Here is a 16,731-nt window from a genome sequence, read left to right on the forward strand (position 1 = left end):
TACCAACGATACATACTTTATAACAGACCACGAAGATGTTTTTGATATCTGTAGCACAGTTTGAAATAATTATGCTATTTCGTTCTGATCGGAATGCGAGGACATTTCCTGTTTTTTTTTTAATGCTGAAACACCCTTTCCTATTGTTGGTCGAGATTTCAGATTTATAAAACTGAGTATTTACAGAAGTTCAGGGAACTTCTTTGAAGTCAAGAGCAATTCGTAGCAGTTAAGTGAATATCATTTGATATCAGAAAATTTCGTAGAAGTTTGGAGATCTTCGTATTTAATAGTTCAGGGATCATTGTAGAGCTTCAAGGAACTTAATAGGTTTTCAGGAAACTTCATAGTATTTTAACAACATTAGCAGAAGTTCAGGGCTACATAGTAGTTCTAGAAACTAAGTTTGTAAAAGCTCAACATACTTTGTACAAGCTCAGTGAACTTCAATGATTTTCGCAGAGGAGCAGAAAACTTGCTAGAACTTTATCAAACTTTGTAGAAATTTAGAAAGCTTAGAAGTACAGGGATTTTTCTTTAAATAAATTGATCTTCAAATAACTTCAGGAACTTTGTAGATGTTCAGGGGATATCGTAGAAATTCAAGGAATTTATTAAAAAATTGGGAGGCTTGGTAGAGCTTTAGAGACCTTCGTAGAAGGGACAACACAGGGAAGCTTTGTAAATATTCGGAAAAACTTCCTAGAGGCATAGAAGGTTGGGGAACTTCGTAGAAGTTAAGGTAACTTTGTTTAATCTCAAGAAACGTCAGTAAAGTTGCGGGACCTTCTTTTAACTTCAGGGCACATCGTTAAACTTTAATGGACTTGCAATAGTTCAGGGAAATCCGTAGAAGTTCAGAAAACTTTGAAGACTTCGCAAAAACTCTATGCAATTCTTAAAAATCAACAAACATTGTAGATGTTTAGTGATACGTAGGAACTTTGTAAGATGTCATAGTGGAAGTGCAACGAATTTTTCAAAAGTACAAAGAACTTCGTAGAAGTTCGGCAAACATTGTAGAGGTTCAGGTAATTTCGTAGACGCATAGAACTCTACAAAAAGTGTACGTGCGTCTGTGGACCCGAAGCCCGAGGGCGTTGAACAAGTAGGAATATGAATAATTTGAGCTTACCATATGCTAAGTTAAGGTGTCCCTTATGTTTTGGCACACATTCAGGGCTGGTAGTGCTGATGCGATATAATAGTAGTGACTTTAGTGACTAAAGTTACGAAAATAGTGGCCAAATAGTGACTTTTAAATAATAAATAAGTAAACAATAAATGGTGACTCAGAAATTCAAATACGGTTTATATTAAAATAAACTCTATTTTTTATCATAGAACCAAAAATTACATTTCATAAATTCCTCTAATTATATCGAATGTCTCGACAGAATCTCCTGTGAGGAGCATTTGAAGTGATTTGAATAATTTTCTTTTGATTACGTTATACATGATGACCAGAAAATAGATTTATTTTTTATTTTTCGGGTTTTCCTGGAGTTTTGTAAATTTTAATAGTTATGCAATATACATTTAAACTAATGTGAAAACCAATGAAGCCATTAGGTTAAATAGGTCATTACTACAACAGTAATATTTTTAGTAGATTTTGAATCTGATTCTGCTAAAAAAAATGTATATATCTAGGTAAGTTAACCTTGATAATTCGCTATTTCTCTTGCCTCTTGAAATAAGCTTGATAAAATAATATTTCAATCTTGAAATTCCCTGCAGAACAATTTACAAAATTGGAAGTTTTAATGTCTCTTGCAGAGATTCCCTGAAGATTAATTCCATAAATCAATTTCAAATTTACTTGAATTCTTCTTAGAACTCAGAACCTCAAAAATGCCTTAAATTTCTTCTCTGAATGGTCTTGGATCATGAATTTCTTATTCTCTTTAGAGTTCCCATGGCATTTCCTTGGATTTCTGAAAACAAAAATCTATCTCAGAAATCGCCCCAGAGTTTGAAGACCTTTAGAGTTCACGGGATTGCCTTGGAATTCTCAACAGAGCTCTCTTTAAAAAAAATTATAAGAACTTATTTTAAATACTTATTAGAATTTGGACCAACAATCCTCATCCAATCGTCATGGAATTTTCTCAGAACTCTTTTTCAAATGCACCTGGAGTTCGTCTCTCAATTATTTTGGAATTCATTTAAACATTGTATTGGAGCTGAATTTTGTGTTTTAATAATTTAATATCAACAGTGAAACTCGTATGTGTCTGTCTCTGAGTCGGTTTTTTCACCTCCACTTATGCCTTAACCAGTTTTAACTATATGGTTAAACCTGGTTTAATATTTAAACGAAGGTGAACTAATCGGCCCTCAGAGCACCTAGATTTACATGAGACTTTCGTAGAAATCTAGCACAGAACAGTATCCTTGAAAATTTTCCAAGGTTCAGAATATATTTTTGGAAAAAGGAAGTTATATTCGAGGTTTTTTGCATTTTCAAGTGCTTTGAAATTCCTTGAATTTTTCCGGGGCAACCTGGTTATAATTGTTTATTTTTAGACAGATATGTATATTTCTACTGTAGACTTCCTCAGGCACAAGTACTAAATTTAAACATTTTTATGATATTTTTCACATGGGAAAAGTGACTTTAGTGACTATTTTTAGGGAAATAGTGAGTTAAGTGACTTTTTGGTGTAAAAAGTGACTTTTTAGTGACTGACTTCAAAATAGTGACCTAGTCACTAAAAAGTGACCTGCTACCAGCCCTGCACATTGAATGTGATGTGAGTTTAAGTTTAAATAATTCAACATGATCCTCAAGTTTCTTCTCGATTAGAAAACAACGGTTATCTAATCAATGATCTGCATCTAAGAAAATAGCTCTTCAGTCTCTACAGCACCAGCAAGAGGACAATGAACGAACCCTAAATTGAACTAATTCCCAAAGTGATGGCCATTAAAGGCTAGCGAGAAAAACACCCATCATCACTCAAAAACCCTCTTCGCCCACACCCTGCTCTCAACCGCACGCATCAATACGCAACCCGAGCAATGAATCTCCTAGTCATTTTCATAAATTCGTTGACAATTCGTCACAGTCCAATTTAGTAACATAGAGTGCCTTGCTTTCCTATGCACAACACAATTGACTTGTGTTCCATCATCTCTTCGCACCGTCGTCCGTCGTAGTAGCCATGATGCATAACGGGGTATGATTAGGTCTTGTTTTTTTCTGCCTCCTCGCCCTCATCTGGTTGGAGGGACCGTCATCATCATCGCACCTCATCGATCGATGACGACCGTGTGCGAGTGCGATTTTCGTCATTCTTCTTGCAGAGTGACTTAGGCTCCATATTTCTACACCGCTTGATCTCCTTCGAGATTTGTCCGTGGTCGTCGTTGTGCGCGCAGTGCTCGTATTGTGAATTCCTCTCACTTTCCACTAGCTTGGCTTAAGCCAAGTCGCCGCACTAAGCAGTCACGGCTAGAGCTAGATAGAGCGATACTAGGTATTGCTAGTAGGTAGCACCCTCACTCGCTCTTACTACGACGACGACGACGACGTTCGCTAATAAAGCAATAACCACGGCTGAATCACACTGAAAAGCAGCAGCCAGTCGGAGTCGACCCGGCCCCGGCCAACCCCTTCGTGAAACGTTCATTCCTCACCCCACAGAGCCAGAGCAGGTCTGGTTCGCCGTCGAGCAGCCGGGGTAGATGACCAGAAACTGGGTCACGAAAAAACCTACCAACACAGCGCCACATTCCGAGGGCAACCCATACACTGACTGACTGGCTGACTGAAGCGAGCGAGCCAACAGCTACCAAAGCCAAGGAGCGAAAGAGCGCGCGCGGCACGAGGTCTTTCTGTTTGTGCTCTGTGTGTTGCTTTTTCGAAACGTGCAACCCCGTTCCGTTTTCAAGCGATGGCCGCCGCTGTTGTTGCTGTTGCTATTGCTGCTGCTGCTACATTTGGCGGTTGTCTTCGTATTCGTGTGTTCGTACGAGTGAGCCATGATCGTAGTAGCTCGAGCAGCTGCAGCAACAGGGTAGTTTGGGTGATGGGTGGGTGGTGATCGGGGTAGAGAGTAACCAAAAAATAAAAACCTTGCCTGCCTTTGCTTGTGTGAGCGAGCAACCAGCGAGTGTTTGCATGCTTATGTGAGGTTACTGCCGATCTGATGGCGGGCCCTGGGCGACCAGAGTTGTGGAGGGTGAGTTGAGAGCTAGTGGGTGGTGGGTGGTGTTTGGAGTGGAAAGGCTCGTTTGCAGCGACGGCAATGACAGGTCGTTGAACTGCGCGCCTTGCCTTTGCTTCGCTGCTGGGTAGTTGCTTTGTTAAAAAGCAAACTACTATCCGGACCGGCCAGCGGCAGCAAACAGCAAAGCGATCGTGTGTCTCGTTCGCGGCTACTAGAAACCCACAAACGACAGCGGGGTTGGGTTGCACTGGTCGAAAGTGGCTTGAGATGGTCACTTGAAATGGCATAAGAGTTTCGCATGAAGCGAATGACCTTAAAATATGTCGATATTGGGATCTCACAAAAAAAGGGTGTGTCTTTAGTCGAGACACGTGCCTGTAGAGGCAAGCTTTGTTTTCGATTCTGCAAATAATGTCGACTTTCAAAGAACCATCGAGTCATAGAAAGATCGAGTTCACGGCATGCAATATACTCTCGGCTGTAAACATCAAGTTCGAATTTCTAATTAGATAGTGTAAATACGTAGCAGACACATCAAATCACAAAATTTTGTTCAGTGAATGGCACTCATGCTTGAAATAATGGATGAAATACCAACTTCGTTCATATTTGCGCTTGATTACGAAATGGAAGTGTCATTTACCGAAATATCTCACTAACACTGTGGATCGAGTTATATAATATCAAATAAATGGGATTCAACTTGAAGGGATCATCGCAATAGTCCAGAAAATCATCTTTTACTATCGTTCTATAACTGCATACTACGAAAAAAAACATGCTTCATTCGATACACTGGGACTGAATTATACACGAGCGACACTTATGACTTTAGTTTTAACAAGAATACAAGACATGAAATTCACTTTAATTCAAGCGTATTTTTGTCTCAAAGCTCTTTATTGTAAATGCCATGTTTGCTTCATTCTTTGCGTAAAAAATAAATTTCGCCCCGTGCAAAATTATGTTTTACTAAGTGTGTGGGTATGCTTTTGAGAAATGTAGAGATGTGAAGTTGAATGTCAACAAAATTAACAACAATTTGTTAGACATTTCATGTTCCACAATTTCTTCAATTCCTAATTAAATATTATCATATAGGTCTAAAAAAACATTTACCTTTTATTATAAGTTACATAGATGCAATTAATTATTGAAAACTATTAAAATCATGGAGAACAAATATCAAGCGACGAACCCAAAATGCAATCATGTCTTGTTCAATGAAGTCATACATATTTTTTAAACTTTTAAATACATTTACATTATAAGCCAAAACTTACATGCTACAACTGTGAAGCTGTAAAGGATATCCTAAAACCTACATAATTATTTCTGTTCACGTCATATCGCAGGGTGGCAAGTCTACCAGAAAAAAAAGTGATATCATTTTCATCAGGAAACACCGGGACAAAGTAGGGAAATTGATAAATTCACAAGGAAAATCACTTCGAAACTAAAATAAATAAAATTCGTCAAGATAGGTGCTTGGTTCCAAATAAAACCCCTTTCAGTTTTGGTGGTTTTGTTTTGAGAGTTTCATTTCAATCCGTATATTTAGTATTTATTAAGTAGATTTTTAGCCACTAGCTAGTTCATCTCCAAATTACTTTTTTTGTCGTTTTGTATGTCATTAAATGCGGGTTTGAAGAACATCTTACGAGTGTCTGTTTGTCTGTGGTTGTACTATCAGTGCTTCTGCACAAAACCATAATCAAACTGCATAGAGACCAGCGGGCCCATATTGTAGGAAGCTGCGAAAACCCCGATTTAAGATTTATAGCATTTGCATTTCTTATTTGTTTAGCTCTTCGCATTTGCATTTCATAATTTGCTCTCTACAATGCGCTTAAAACCTGTTCAAAACTGTTTTAAACTATTTTGTAGGCTTTTTTTTTTTTTTTTTTTTTTTCCTTTATTTACAAGGCTTTCAGCCATTGGCTGGTTCGCCTTGGGCATATTTTGTAGGCATGGAAGGCCTTGATGACGTTTTACGTTGATTATTGAATATTTCTCTTATGTTGTAAAAAATAACGATTTTAGATTTAATAAGGGGGCTTCAAAAATGAAGTGCCAAAACATATTTGATAACAATTTTTAATCTTTTAAATTTAAAAAAAAATGTGACATAACATATTTTAAAAAACGTAAGAGACTGCAAATCTGAACTGAATCCATTGTTACAGAAAATAACGAGTTTTGGAGAATTGACTGTAATTGTTTTCTAACTGAATTGAATTCTGTCTGCATTCAATTAACTTTTTAAATGTAATACCACAAGTCTCTAGAAGAATATCGATCAATGTCACATTTTGATTGTTCTCCTGAAACGGAAATTTAACTTTGGGCGCTATAAATAGGTACCAACGATAATTCATGTCCAAGTTAGAAAGTGACCTTGGGAGCTCCCGGAACACGCATAGTATGGTGTTTCAAGTTTGTATGGTGGATCGCAACTCTTTGTTCCTCACTGCTCTTCCAATGATTGTTGAGGTCTCCAATAGTGGTGCCGAATTTGAACAAATTTGGTTATGATCTGGATTTGCAGTAGATTTTTAAATTTTGTATGAGAAAAAGCATGGGAAACGGAATGAACCTATTCATTTGATTGCCAAAAATTCAAATATTGCTCAAATTTCACTCAATTTACTAAATTTACTAAATTTCCAATAGATTGGAAATACTATGCAAAACAACTTTGTCGAAGACTGAAAATCGATTAGACTTCTTAGAAAAAAGTTATTATTATATTAACTTAGACCTATTGCTCTGCGCATACCTACACCTATAGCTATATGAGCTTGTAGGTACGTGTGAAATATTATTAACTTTTTGTACAAAGATCAAAACGATTTGCAGTCTTGGACAAAGTTGTTTTGTATAGCATTCTCAATCTAATTCCGAGATTTCGTAAAATTTGAGCAATATATTCAGGTCTTTTTTACACGGGAGATATGAACCGGGTAAAAAACCTACCAAAATTTTAATTTATCACATGCTAAAATATGTTTCAAAAATTGAATTTTGATCTTGAATCCTGATAAATGTGGGCGTCTTAAATCCTGATGAATGTGGGCGTCTTAATACAGTACAATGATAGTAATACGCAGAGCACAGGACCAGGCATGGAAAATCATTTGCATTCATTTCGTGCATTCATTTACATTCATTTGCCTCTAACTTTTTTCTTTAACAGCATTCCGCAAAATGATGTATGGTGCTTTTATAAGTTTTGTTATTAGCTACAACTTTTGTTAACAAGTCAAATCCGTATCCCATATGCAAGACGAAGCAGAGCGAACAGAGGCCACAACTGTTTTTCAGTGAATGTATTTTACATTCACTGAAAAACAGTAACAAGTTCTGCCCGCTCTAGTTCGCGATGCATAAGAGATACAGATCTGCATTATAAGTAAAACTTGTAGCTAATAACAAAACCTACAAAAGCTCTATACATCATTTTGCGGAATGCTGTTGATGAAAAAAGTTAGAGGCAAATGAATGTAAATGAATGTATGAAATGAATGCAAATGATTTTCCATGCCTGCACAGGACTATACTGGCCACAGCCGACCATGTTATGGGAACTCCCGACCCCAGTTTTTAGCTACTTAGGGCCAACATTGCCATCAAGCGTAACCTTAAATCACATGAGAATTCATCAATCTTTTCTCATCGTCTGAACACTTTAGTCGAAATTTTTATTAATAAGAAGGGTCAGATTTTATTATTGGAGGATTAATTCAGGTTTTTAACTATGTTCGTTATAAAATCGTGGATGGGACAAAGCTTTGACGGTCCCACTCAGGTATTTTTGTGTGTAGGACATGTCCCACTTGATTCGATATAAAGGGTGATACGGTCAAAATTTGGTCAAGGGAAAACGCGTGTAAATCGGTGAAATCGTTTATTTAAAAAATCAAATTAAATTTCTTTTTCGAGTTCAATTAGTATAAAATTTAGGAAAAATATTCAGTTAGACTTCCGCTTTTCCAAATCCGAATTGCCGGGCCTTACGCTTGACCCCTGCCATCAGATTTTGTACAGCCACCTTGTCCACCTTCTTCGCCGCAGAAAGCCAGTTTGCCTTGAACTGCTGCTCGCCCTTAGCAGTTTTTTGGTCTTCTTTAGGTTCCGCTTGACAATAGCCCAGTATTTCTCAATTGGGCGGAGCTCTGGCGTGTTGGGAGGGTTCTTGTCCTTGGGAACCACCTGCACGTTGTTGGCGGCGTACCACTCCATGGCCTTTTTACCGTAATGGCAAGATGCCAAATCCGGCCAAAACAGTACGGAACAACCGTGTTTCTTCAGGAAAGGCAGCAGACGTTTATTCAAACACTCTTTCACGTAAATTTCTTGGTTGACAGTCCCGGAAGCTATGAAAATGCTGCTTTTCAAGCCACAGGTACAGATGGCTTGCCAAACCAGATATTTCTTTGTGAACTTTGACAGTTTCATGTGCTTGAAAACATCTGCTACCTTTCCCCTTCCTTTTGCCGTATAAAACTCCTGTCACGGAAGCTGCTTGTAGTCGGCTTTGACGTAGGTTTCGTCGTCCATTACCACGCAGTCAAACTTCGTCAGCATCGTCGTGTACAGCCTCCGGGATCGCGCTTTGGCCGTCGTATTTTGTTTATCATCGTGATTTGGAGTCAATACCTTCTTGTAAGTCGATAGTCCGGCTCGTTTTTTGGCTCGATGCACGGTTGTAGACGATACACCCAGCTTATTTGCGGCATCTCGGAGAGAGAGGTTAGGGTTTCGCTTGAAACTACCGGCAACTCTCTTTGTCGTCTCAGCGGCTTCCGGTTTTCGATTTCCCCCCGATCCAGACTTCCTGGCTGTCGACAAACGTTCCCCAAACACTTTAATTACATTTGTTATGGTTGATTTGGCAACTTTTAGCGATTTTGCCAACTTTGCGTGCGAGTAGCTCGGATTTTCGCGATGCGCGAGCAAAATTTTGATACGCTGCTCTTCTTGCTTGGACGGCATTTTGACAACTGAAGAGTGAATTCCAAAATCAAAATAGGAGCAACATTCTACACACACACACCTTCAAAATGAGGGGTGTTCAGGTTTTTTAAATGCAAAATTGAAAGAAATACGTCAAGTTGATATTGACCAAATTTTGACCGTATCACCCTTTACAGTGTCATATAAGTAAACAACTTTTGTTCATTACTTAATAAAACTAAATGGAATAATTTTTGCCCTCATAAAACATTAATGAAACTCCAATCAACCTGAAAGGCACTGAGATTGTTACTTGGGTGGGCTATATTGAAAATTTTCAACGTTTTTCTGCATTTCAAAGCGGTTTTTTTTTGGCATTTTTGGGACATTTGTCACACATTGGAGCTGTAAGGTACTTTTTAAATTTACAGGACCATTATAACATTACAAGGCTATCTCTAAGCTTTATGAACCTCTATAGAGCCACGATAGAACTAAAATTGTTAGAAGTCTTCTTGTCTAGCGTCTTAGTGGTTTTATTTTGGTTTCTTTGTTTGTTAGGCGTTTTAATGGTAATTAGGACAATTAATGGTTGGGTCTCTTTGAACCCGTGCAAGCATTTTAAGGTAATAGGGGAAATAGCTCTAATGTTGGCCTATGGATCTAAGATTGGGCCCATCGCTAAAAATCTTCTATTATCAATTTTATCTAGATGAACACGTCATTGGGACGGTACTAATGCATATTTTTAATCGCTATTGAAAAATTTAGTCGATTGCTGAATTTATGTATGGGTCCAAAATTAAGGGCATTTAGACCGACATTACATCAATTTCCCCTATATTGCATTTTTATGTGCTTTTCTTTGCAATTATTGCGTTTAATGTGATTTTTTTCAGAATATTGTGGCATTTTAACACCGGTGCCTTTGTGATTTTTAAGGGTGATATTGGTGTATTTAAGGCAATCTTATCCTTTTGACACGCTATAGACATTCAAGGCTTTTTGGACCTTTTTTCAGCCATTTTCATGTTTACTTTTTTTACAGTCAGTAAGTATTTTCCAGGCTAGTATGGAAATTACAGCTTTTAAAATCGCTTCATACTAGAAAGCTAATACCTACACAGTTCGAAAAAGTAGTGTAAATTCAATATGATGTACATAAATGGAGCGTCACATGTCATATACGTTTACATTATATATCATATAAAGTTCTGACACATTTCATGCAATGTTGCAAATATTGTATACAAAAGCCCATCTTTGTAAACAACATTGTTTTCAAGTTGCTCGGTTGCGTGAAATGAAATACAAGTTTACGTGAATGAATGTTTACATCACAATTAAAATTCATAATTTTTATCTGTGGTGGGAATTTTGTGTGGTATTCAATATATTATAATTCTGCAGTCTAAAGAAAACATGATTCTTCATTCAAGTATGAGCAAGTGGTGTAGAACATTTATAAGGGTAAGGGTACGTGTAAATGCATAAGAAATCCTGACTGTTATTTAAACGATAATTTGATATACGATTCTATTGTAAATGATTTCCCTCCTAGCCCAAACTGGCGGTTTTTGAAAAGATCAATTGCGGTCCGGCTGGACTGCGTGAGATGACAATGTGATATAAATCCATTTAATAAATTTGCGAATTTGTTAAAAAAAACAGAGATTTTTGTTTAACACCGGTATGATTACGAAAATTTACAAGATTATTACTGGATCTGTTAAATATGATCTAAACGAAGCTAAAAATAATAATCTTCATGTTTGGTGGGTGTCATTAAGGATGCAGAACTCGAATAATGGTGAAAAAAGAAAATTTACCATGGTGGCGTTTAGGTCACTTTGACATCTTACGACACATGGGTTGCAGTTGCAGAAGTTGTAGAAAAATACGGTTCTTCAAAAAAGCCATGGAGTCCCTTGGTACCACCATGTATCGTCCTCCAATGGAGACGCACCGTACTTTTCAAGTATGTACCAATTTTCACCAAAGTAACTGCAAAACCCCATCACTAGTATTCGACCATCATCGAACGAATCCCCCAATCGACGACGTGTGATCGACCTAGGATAGCTGGGGCTGGTGTTGCACACAGCTGGTGAGCCAGATCCGGGCGACAGGGGCCACACAGCGGCGCTATGCGGCTTTCAATGTGTACGGTGGAAATAGCATTACAGCAGCAGAAATAACGGTGGTAGGGCATCATTTTACCCCGAGCTAGAGCAAGAGGCTCGTCTCGGTGGAGCATTGCGCACGAAGGAAAGAGACCTGCCAATGCCAAACTACACACACAGCGATGCCCGATCGAAAACAAACTACTCGGGGACCAGCGCGCACACACAGAGCCAGCGAGCTCACAGCGCTAAGTGTGAGTTGTTTTCATCGAGTTTCATTCGCAAATTAAACTCTGGAATGTGAGCATCGTCCGTCTCGAAGTGAGAGAGCGTCTGCCACAAGTCGTCGCAAGCCGTCGTCGTAGTCGTTGTCGTCGCCGTCGTCGTTGCTAGTGCGTCGTCTGTGCGTCTCAGAGATATACCTCAAATTTTCACCCTGTCAAAAGGTCAAAGAGTGCAGAAAGTGTTAGGCGGGAAATCATGGCCCAGGAATAAAAATCCAAGGAATATCGAAGTGCAATAAGTTTGGTGGAAGAAAATTCGCGCGCTCCACGAAAGACTTGAAGTCAGTTCAACAGAGATAAGTCTGAATTTGAAAACGGAAAAAATGGGATGTGCAGTGCAGCAGGAGCCCGCCAGTAACGAAAAATCGTCGGCGGCGCTCAAGACTGAGAAAAGTCTGAAAGTTCCAAGCAGTCAGTGTAGTTTAAAGAATGATAGCAATAGTTCCAACATCGTTGTCGTCACCAATAACAAGAGCAGCCACAACAACAGCAGCAGTAGCAGCACCAGCGGGAGTAGCAGTAACAGCCAGAGCCTCAAGAGGGCACATAGTGCACTAGTTAAAATTCTCGAATCCGCTCCTCTAAATAGTTCAAATTTGAATAAGATTAACCCCTTCAACGGCGGAAGTGCTGGTGACAGTGGTACTAGCAGTAGTAGTCCTAATCAATGTAATCAAGTTGTAGTGGTTCCTAAGGAGGAATCGAAAAAATGTGTGTTAGAAAGTAGTTCCGGTGCTGGAAGTGGTCCCAGTACCGATAGTCAATCGAGAGAAGATCCTCCAACGGTGAAGATGAAAACGACACCGAAAATTGATTTTTGTCCGTGGAAGAAGACCACGATCGCCAAAGAGTGGATTAGTGATTGCGGGCGGGACCGTGAGCAGAACTCTTCCCCATCATTAGACCAGATTCAACCTCAGCAGCAGGAAGAAGGCGTCAGTCAATGTGCCATACTCAATGAACAGCCACACAAACAGCACTCCGGTGGCTGTCGGAGTCGAGAGTCCTCCCAGAGTTCTGATCATTCGTCGCTGTCTGCGTCTCCGGAGCCCGCCAGTGACGACAGCAGTTGCAGCAATAGTTGCAGCTCCAATGGCAGCAGTAGCGACTGCTGCTCTGACAATCTGATCAATGATCTCTGCAAGCAGTTCGAGGAGAACCTATGCGAAGATCATGTACGTTCACCTCACTCCTTATAATACCCATTACCTACGACGCCTTCCCATTCAGCAACCTCCTTTTTATTTTGTTTCTTCAGTTCACACTCTTTACCATAGTTACCAACTAGTAGTTGGCTGGTGGTCAACCTTCGAATTAATACGTTCTCTTTCTCGCTCATTCACAGGGCTTCTTCAGGCGCTCGATTCAGCAGAAAATTCAGTATCGCCCTTGTACTAAAAACCAGCAGTGTAGTATACTACGAATAAACCGTAATCGCTGTCAGTATTGTAGGCTGAAAAAATGCATCGCTGTTGGAATGAGCCGCGACGGTGAGTAATAGTTGTAAGCTACATTTAAGTAATCGAGTCCTTCGATTTTAATACATTTCCATGCTCTTGTGGCACGAAAAAAGCGCTACGTGACCGTGTTGTCAGGGTAAACAAGTCCTTGAATTTCTAATAAGCCTCTGAGAAGCAAATCTCAACACACATCCATATCAGAGATATTGATCGAAGTAGCCCGAAAATCTCGCGTATTGTTGCAACAATTTCACGGTCCCCTCCTCTCTGCGCTGTGCATCGAACGCAAATTCCGCTATTTGTCGCTCCCAGGGTCTCCCCCTTGAGCAAGTTGCCAGCAGCCCTGCGCCTCTTGTCCGTCGTCAGAGTATGCCATGGCTCAATCGCGACATCGCGCGCGCACTCACACACAGCCTACCCTGTCCTATCGACATTGTACGCTGTATCGCTGTATGTTGAGCAATTCTGTCTCGCTTCAACTCATTGCCAACCAATCAGGCTTCTCTGTCCCACCCATTGCGAGTGTGCGCAATAGAAAGTGATATAGCGACACAGACCACCCCAACCACCACCACGAACAAAACAACCAACAGCATCAGCGGTAGCAGCACAGTGCCAAGCGACGTCGAGGCTAAAGCGAAGTTCATTGACCGTCTAACTAGGCCATAATCATTTTGAACTCTATTTAGGTCAGAAAAATATTCGCTTGCTTTTGTGGCGCGCTCGTTCGCTCGCTGGTTCGCTAGCTGCGGCCTGCTTCGATGGTGATGTGTGTGTATTTTTTTTTTGTGTTTTCGGGGGTTATGGAAGAAACGTACCACCGATCCAAGTGGGATGACGAGAGCGTACGTTTTTTGTGTGAACACAATTTGGAGGCCCTGACACACTGCCTTGATGGGGTGCGAGTTGGAGTTCTTCTTGATTTTTTTTTATTTATTTATTGCATCTTTATCGAAGGTTTGATAGCGCTCGTGTCCATTGTCACCCTGACAAAGTCGTTCAATTTCGATGCACAGCACATGTATACGACCATTTCCGTTCGCTCGGAAAATTATACTGTTTGTTTGTCTAATTTTGAAGATGCCTATCCCTGAAATAAATTTAGGGTTTTTATGCGATATGTTCTTATGCTCAATTTGCAAACTAAAAGTATAGAATTTAGAATCCTTAAATACGAAGGAATTTCAAAACAAAAAGTAAGTATGTTCAATCGCTAAAGGATATTTATCCTAATTGTATGTCTATTAAATCAATAAGATAGTTTAAAACTTTATCGATCTGTTTAAAAATCAATACAAAAATATCGAAACATTTTGTATGTTTTGGAACTTTGTAACATTTTATCTATCATATATTTATAGGAAAAAAAACCAAGTTAAACAAAGAAAATGTTTAATAGTTGAAAATTCCAAGCTTAAGTAGCCGTTAAGTTGCTCAATCATATTTCTAAAACCATCAAATGCAACTATTGCTGCATTTTACCTTCGTTTGAGGACACACTTGTTGGCGCTGGACCCAATCGTATGTTGTTTGCATTCCATTTTTATATGCCTACTCCACCAAATCTACCTTGGAACGTGGCAGGTATTTGCTGGTTTCATTCTGTTTCAAGGTAATTTCGCACCACCGTGCCGTCGTCGTCGTCGCTGGCAAACGTGTGTACGCTCTCAATCGTTAGGCAAGTAGCTCAAAAGTTTCAAACACACACAAATTTCGATTGTCTCCTAAATTTGTGCCATGTTATTTTTTTATCTCGCGCCACGCGATTACTACTTCTTCAGTATATATATTTTTCGGTGGAGGTTTTCTTAAGGCCTCCACCGTGTCCTCGAGCTCGATTTTTGCGTCTCGGAGGCGGTGTGTGCAGTGCAATAAATACGCTCCATCAAAGTAGGCATTGTGCACAGTGCAAAAATGAGGATAAAGGTATGGCCGCACTGGCATTGGATATCGGACGAGAAGATATTTTTTACTCTTTCATACCGCCGCAAAAAAATATCGTCTCGTCCGATATCGGATGCCAGTGCGGCCGTACCTTAAGGCAAAGCTTGCTGAGTTGAGCGAAGCGCGCTACTTCCAATGCGCGTCGGCGCTTTCACACAAACATGACTGTCAATGCGGCGGGCGCTATTATGAAATAAGCGTGTAAAGCACGTTCACGTACGTCTGTGTTGGTGCGAAAGGTAAGGAGACGAAGAAGAGCGCTCAAAAGCGGTGCGTGTGAAATCTAAAATTTCACTTTCTCTTGTTTCGTAATCACCTCTTGACGAAGAAAAAAAGGTGCGCAACAAAGCGGGAGAGAGAAATGTCAATCACCTTTTGATTGCCAACCATCTAATGAATATGGAGTGGAAAACTGGCACACAACAACTAACGAGCGCCGGAAGGGGTTCATGCAAATGTGATGCTTTTTTTGGCACCATAGCTAAGCGGAAATGGGCAGCCCGATATTCGTATGCATAACATTTTAACGTTGTAATCGAGCATTTATGGTTTGTATTCAACTTGCTGCATTGGTATTCTTGGAATCTATCGTTCAATTTCTATTTGCAATGATTGTATCATATCAATTACTCTAGCTGAATAGTCACGAAAACTTTCGTTTTCTAAATTCACGCCCAATTCACAGTTACCGTTCGCATTTTAAGTAGGACCCATTCAAACGATGGAGATCTCATTTTTGTGTCATTGTTCAGCAGACAATAGTAGCAATGACGAAAACGCAAACCACCGTCATTGTCGGTTAGTGCGAACGCGACACAGTTCAGTATTTAAATTCCAACAAATCTGCCTCGGGGGTGGTGGGTTGGTAAGAGGGACTGATCGTCTAACTGTCCTAAGCAACAACCGCGGTCAGTAACCCGATGCACACATAGGACAGTCCTGCGATCTAGTAGGTCTTACTATCTCACTTGCACCTATGTTATAGAGCGAACGCCTAGCCTTCTACTTTCGAAAGTAACATTCAGAGGACTACCACACTCATACACCCATAGCAGGCGCTGCGCTTACATAAAGCTCTCCGGGTCGTAGACCGAGCGAGACAGCGAGCAACCCGAGCAGGCCGAATTGCAAATGTGAGAACGAGACGTCATGCTCCCCAGTTGGCCCCATCTGCTGGGGTGTGTTGGTGAGTATGTTGAATGAGCGTATGGAAAAACGAAGGCAAGCTGCGATGTCGTTGACTCTTAATTCGGTCATGCACGGTCGTTCACTTGTTTTACAATTCATGAAAAAAGATTATACCATTTGCTTCTTCCATTCGCCGCCTGCTGCTTGGGTTAGCATAAGGTACGGCCACACTGGCATCCGATATCGGACGAGACGATATTTTTTGCTGCGGTATGAGAGAGACACTAGTACTAGTTGTCTCTCTTATACCGCCGCAAAAAATATTGTCTTGTCCGATATCGGATGCCAGTGTGACCGTACCTTTACCATCAACTCAGGCGCCTCTTCTCAGCATATCGATACTGAGAAGATGCTCCTGCTATTCATCATGAGCGACGACGGTCTAGTTGGTAGTAGGACTATGCGCGAAATCTCCACAACTCTAAACTAGACCACCATGCGTTCACATTCGCGCGCTCTTATGAAATTAGGGCTAAACCCAAATAAAGTTTTTCTTTTCGCCTTTGTCATATTCGATTGGTAATTTTTTTGGGCAGAAAATGACCTCAAAACTTAAAACCAGCACACACATGTGTTGCTCGACGCTGTGTTTGGTACGTTG

At 40.1% G+C, this 16,731-nt stretch overlaps 1 protein-coding gene across 4 annotated transcripts in view; it reads left to right on the forward strand.

Moving 5' to 3' along the window:
* Eip75B (Ecdysone-induced protein 75B) overlaps window positions 1–16,731 on the forward strand; it is a 134,073-nt gene that overhangs the window by 98,973 nt on the left and 18,369 nt on the right. For 3 of the 4 annotated variants that reach the window (XM_065227011.1, XM_065227012.1, XM_065227014.1), the window contains one exon: window positions 12,884–13,028. In XM_065227011.1, the coding sequence (XP_065083083.1) occupies window positions 12,884–13,028 (145 nt within the window). Of the gene's footprint in view, window positions 1–11,528; window positions 12,714–12,883; window positions 13,029–16,731 lie in introns of those variants that run through there. The other variant, XM_065227013.1, reaches the window with a different exon arrangement.

The sequence above is a fragment of the Ochlerotatus camptorhynchus genome, unplaced genomic scaffold (assembly GCF_037179485.1).
Source record: "Ochlerotatus camptorhynchus isolate MF236.1 unplaced genomic scaffold, CSIRO-AGI_Acam_v1.1 ptg000265l, whole genome shotgun sequence".
Classification (NCBI taxonomy): Eukaryota; Metazoa; Arthropoda; class Insecta; order Diptera; family Culicidae; genus Ochlerotatus; species Ochlerotatus camptorhynchus.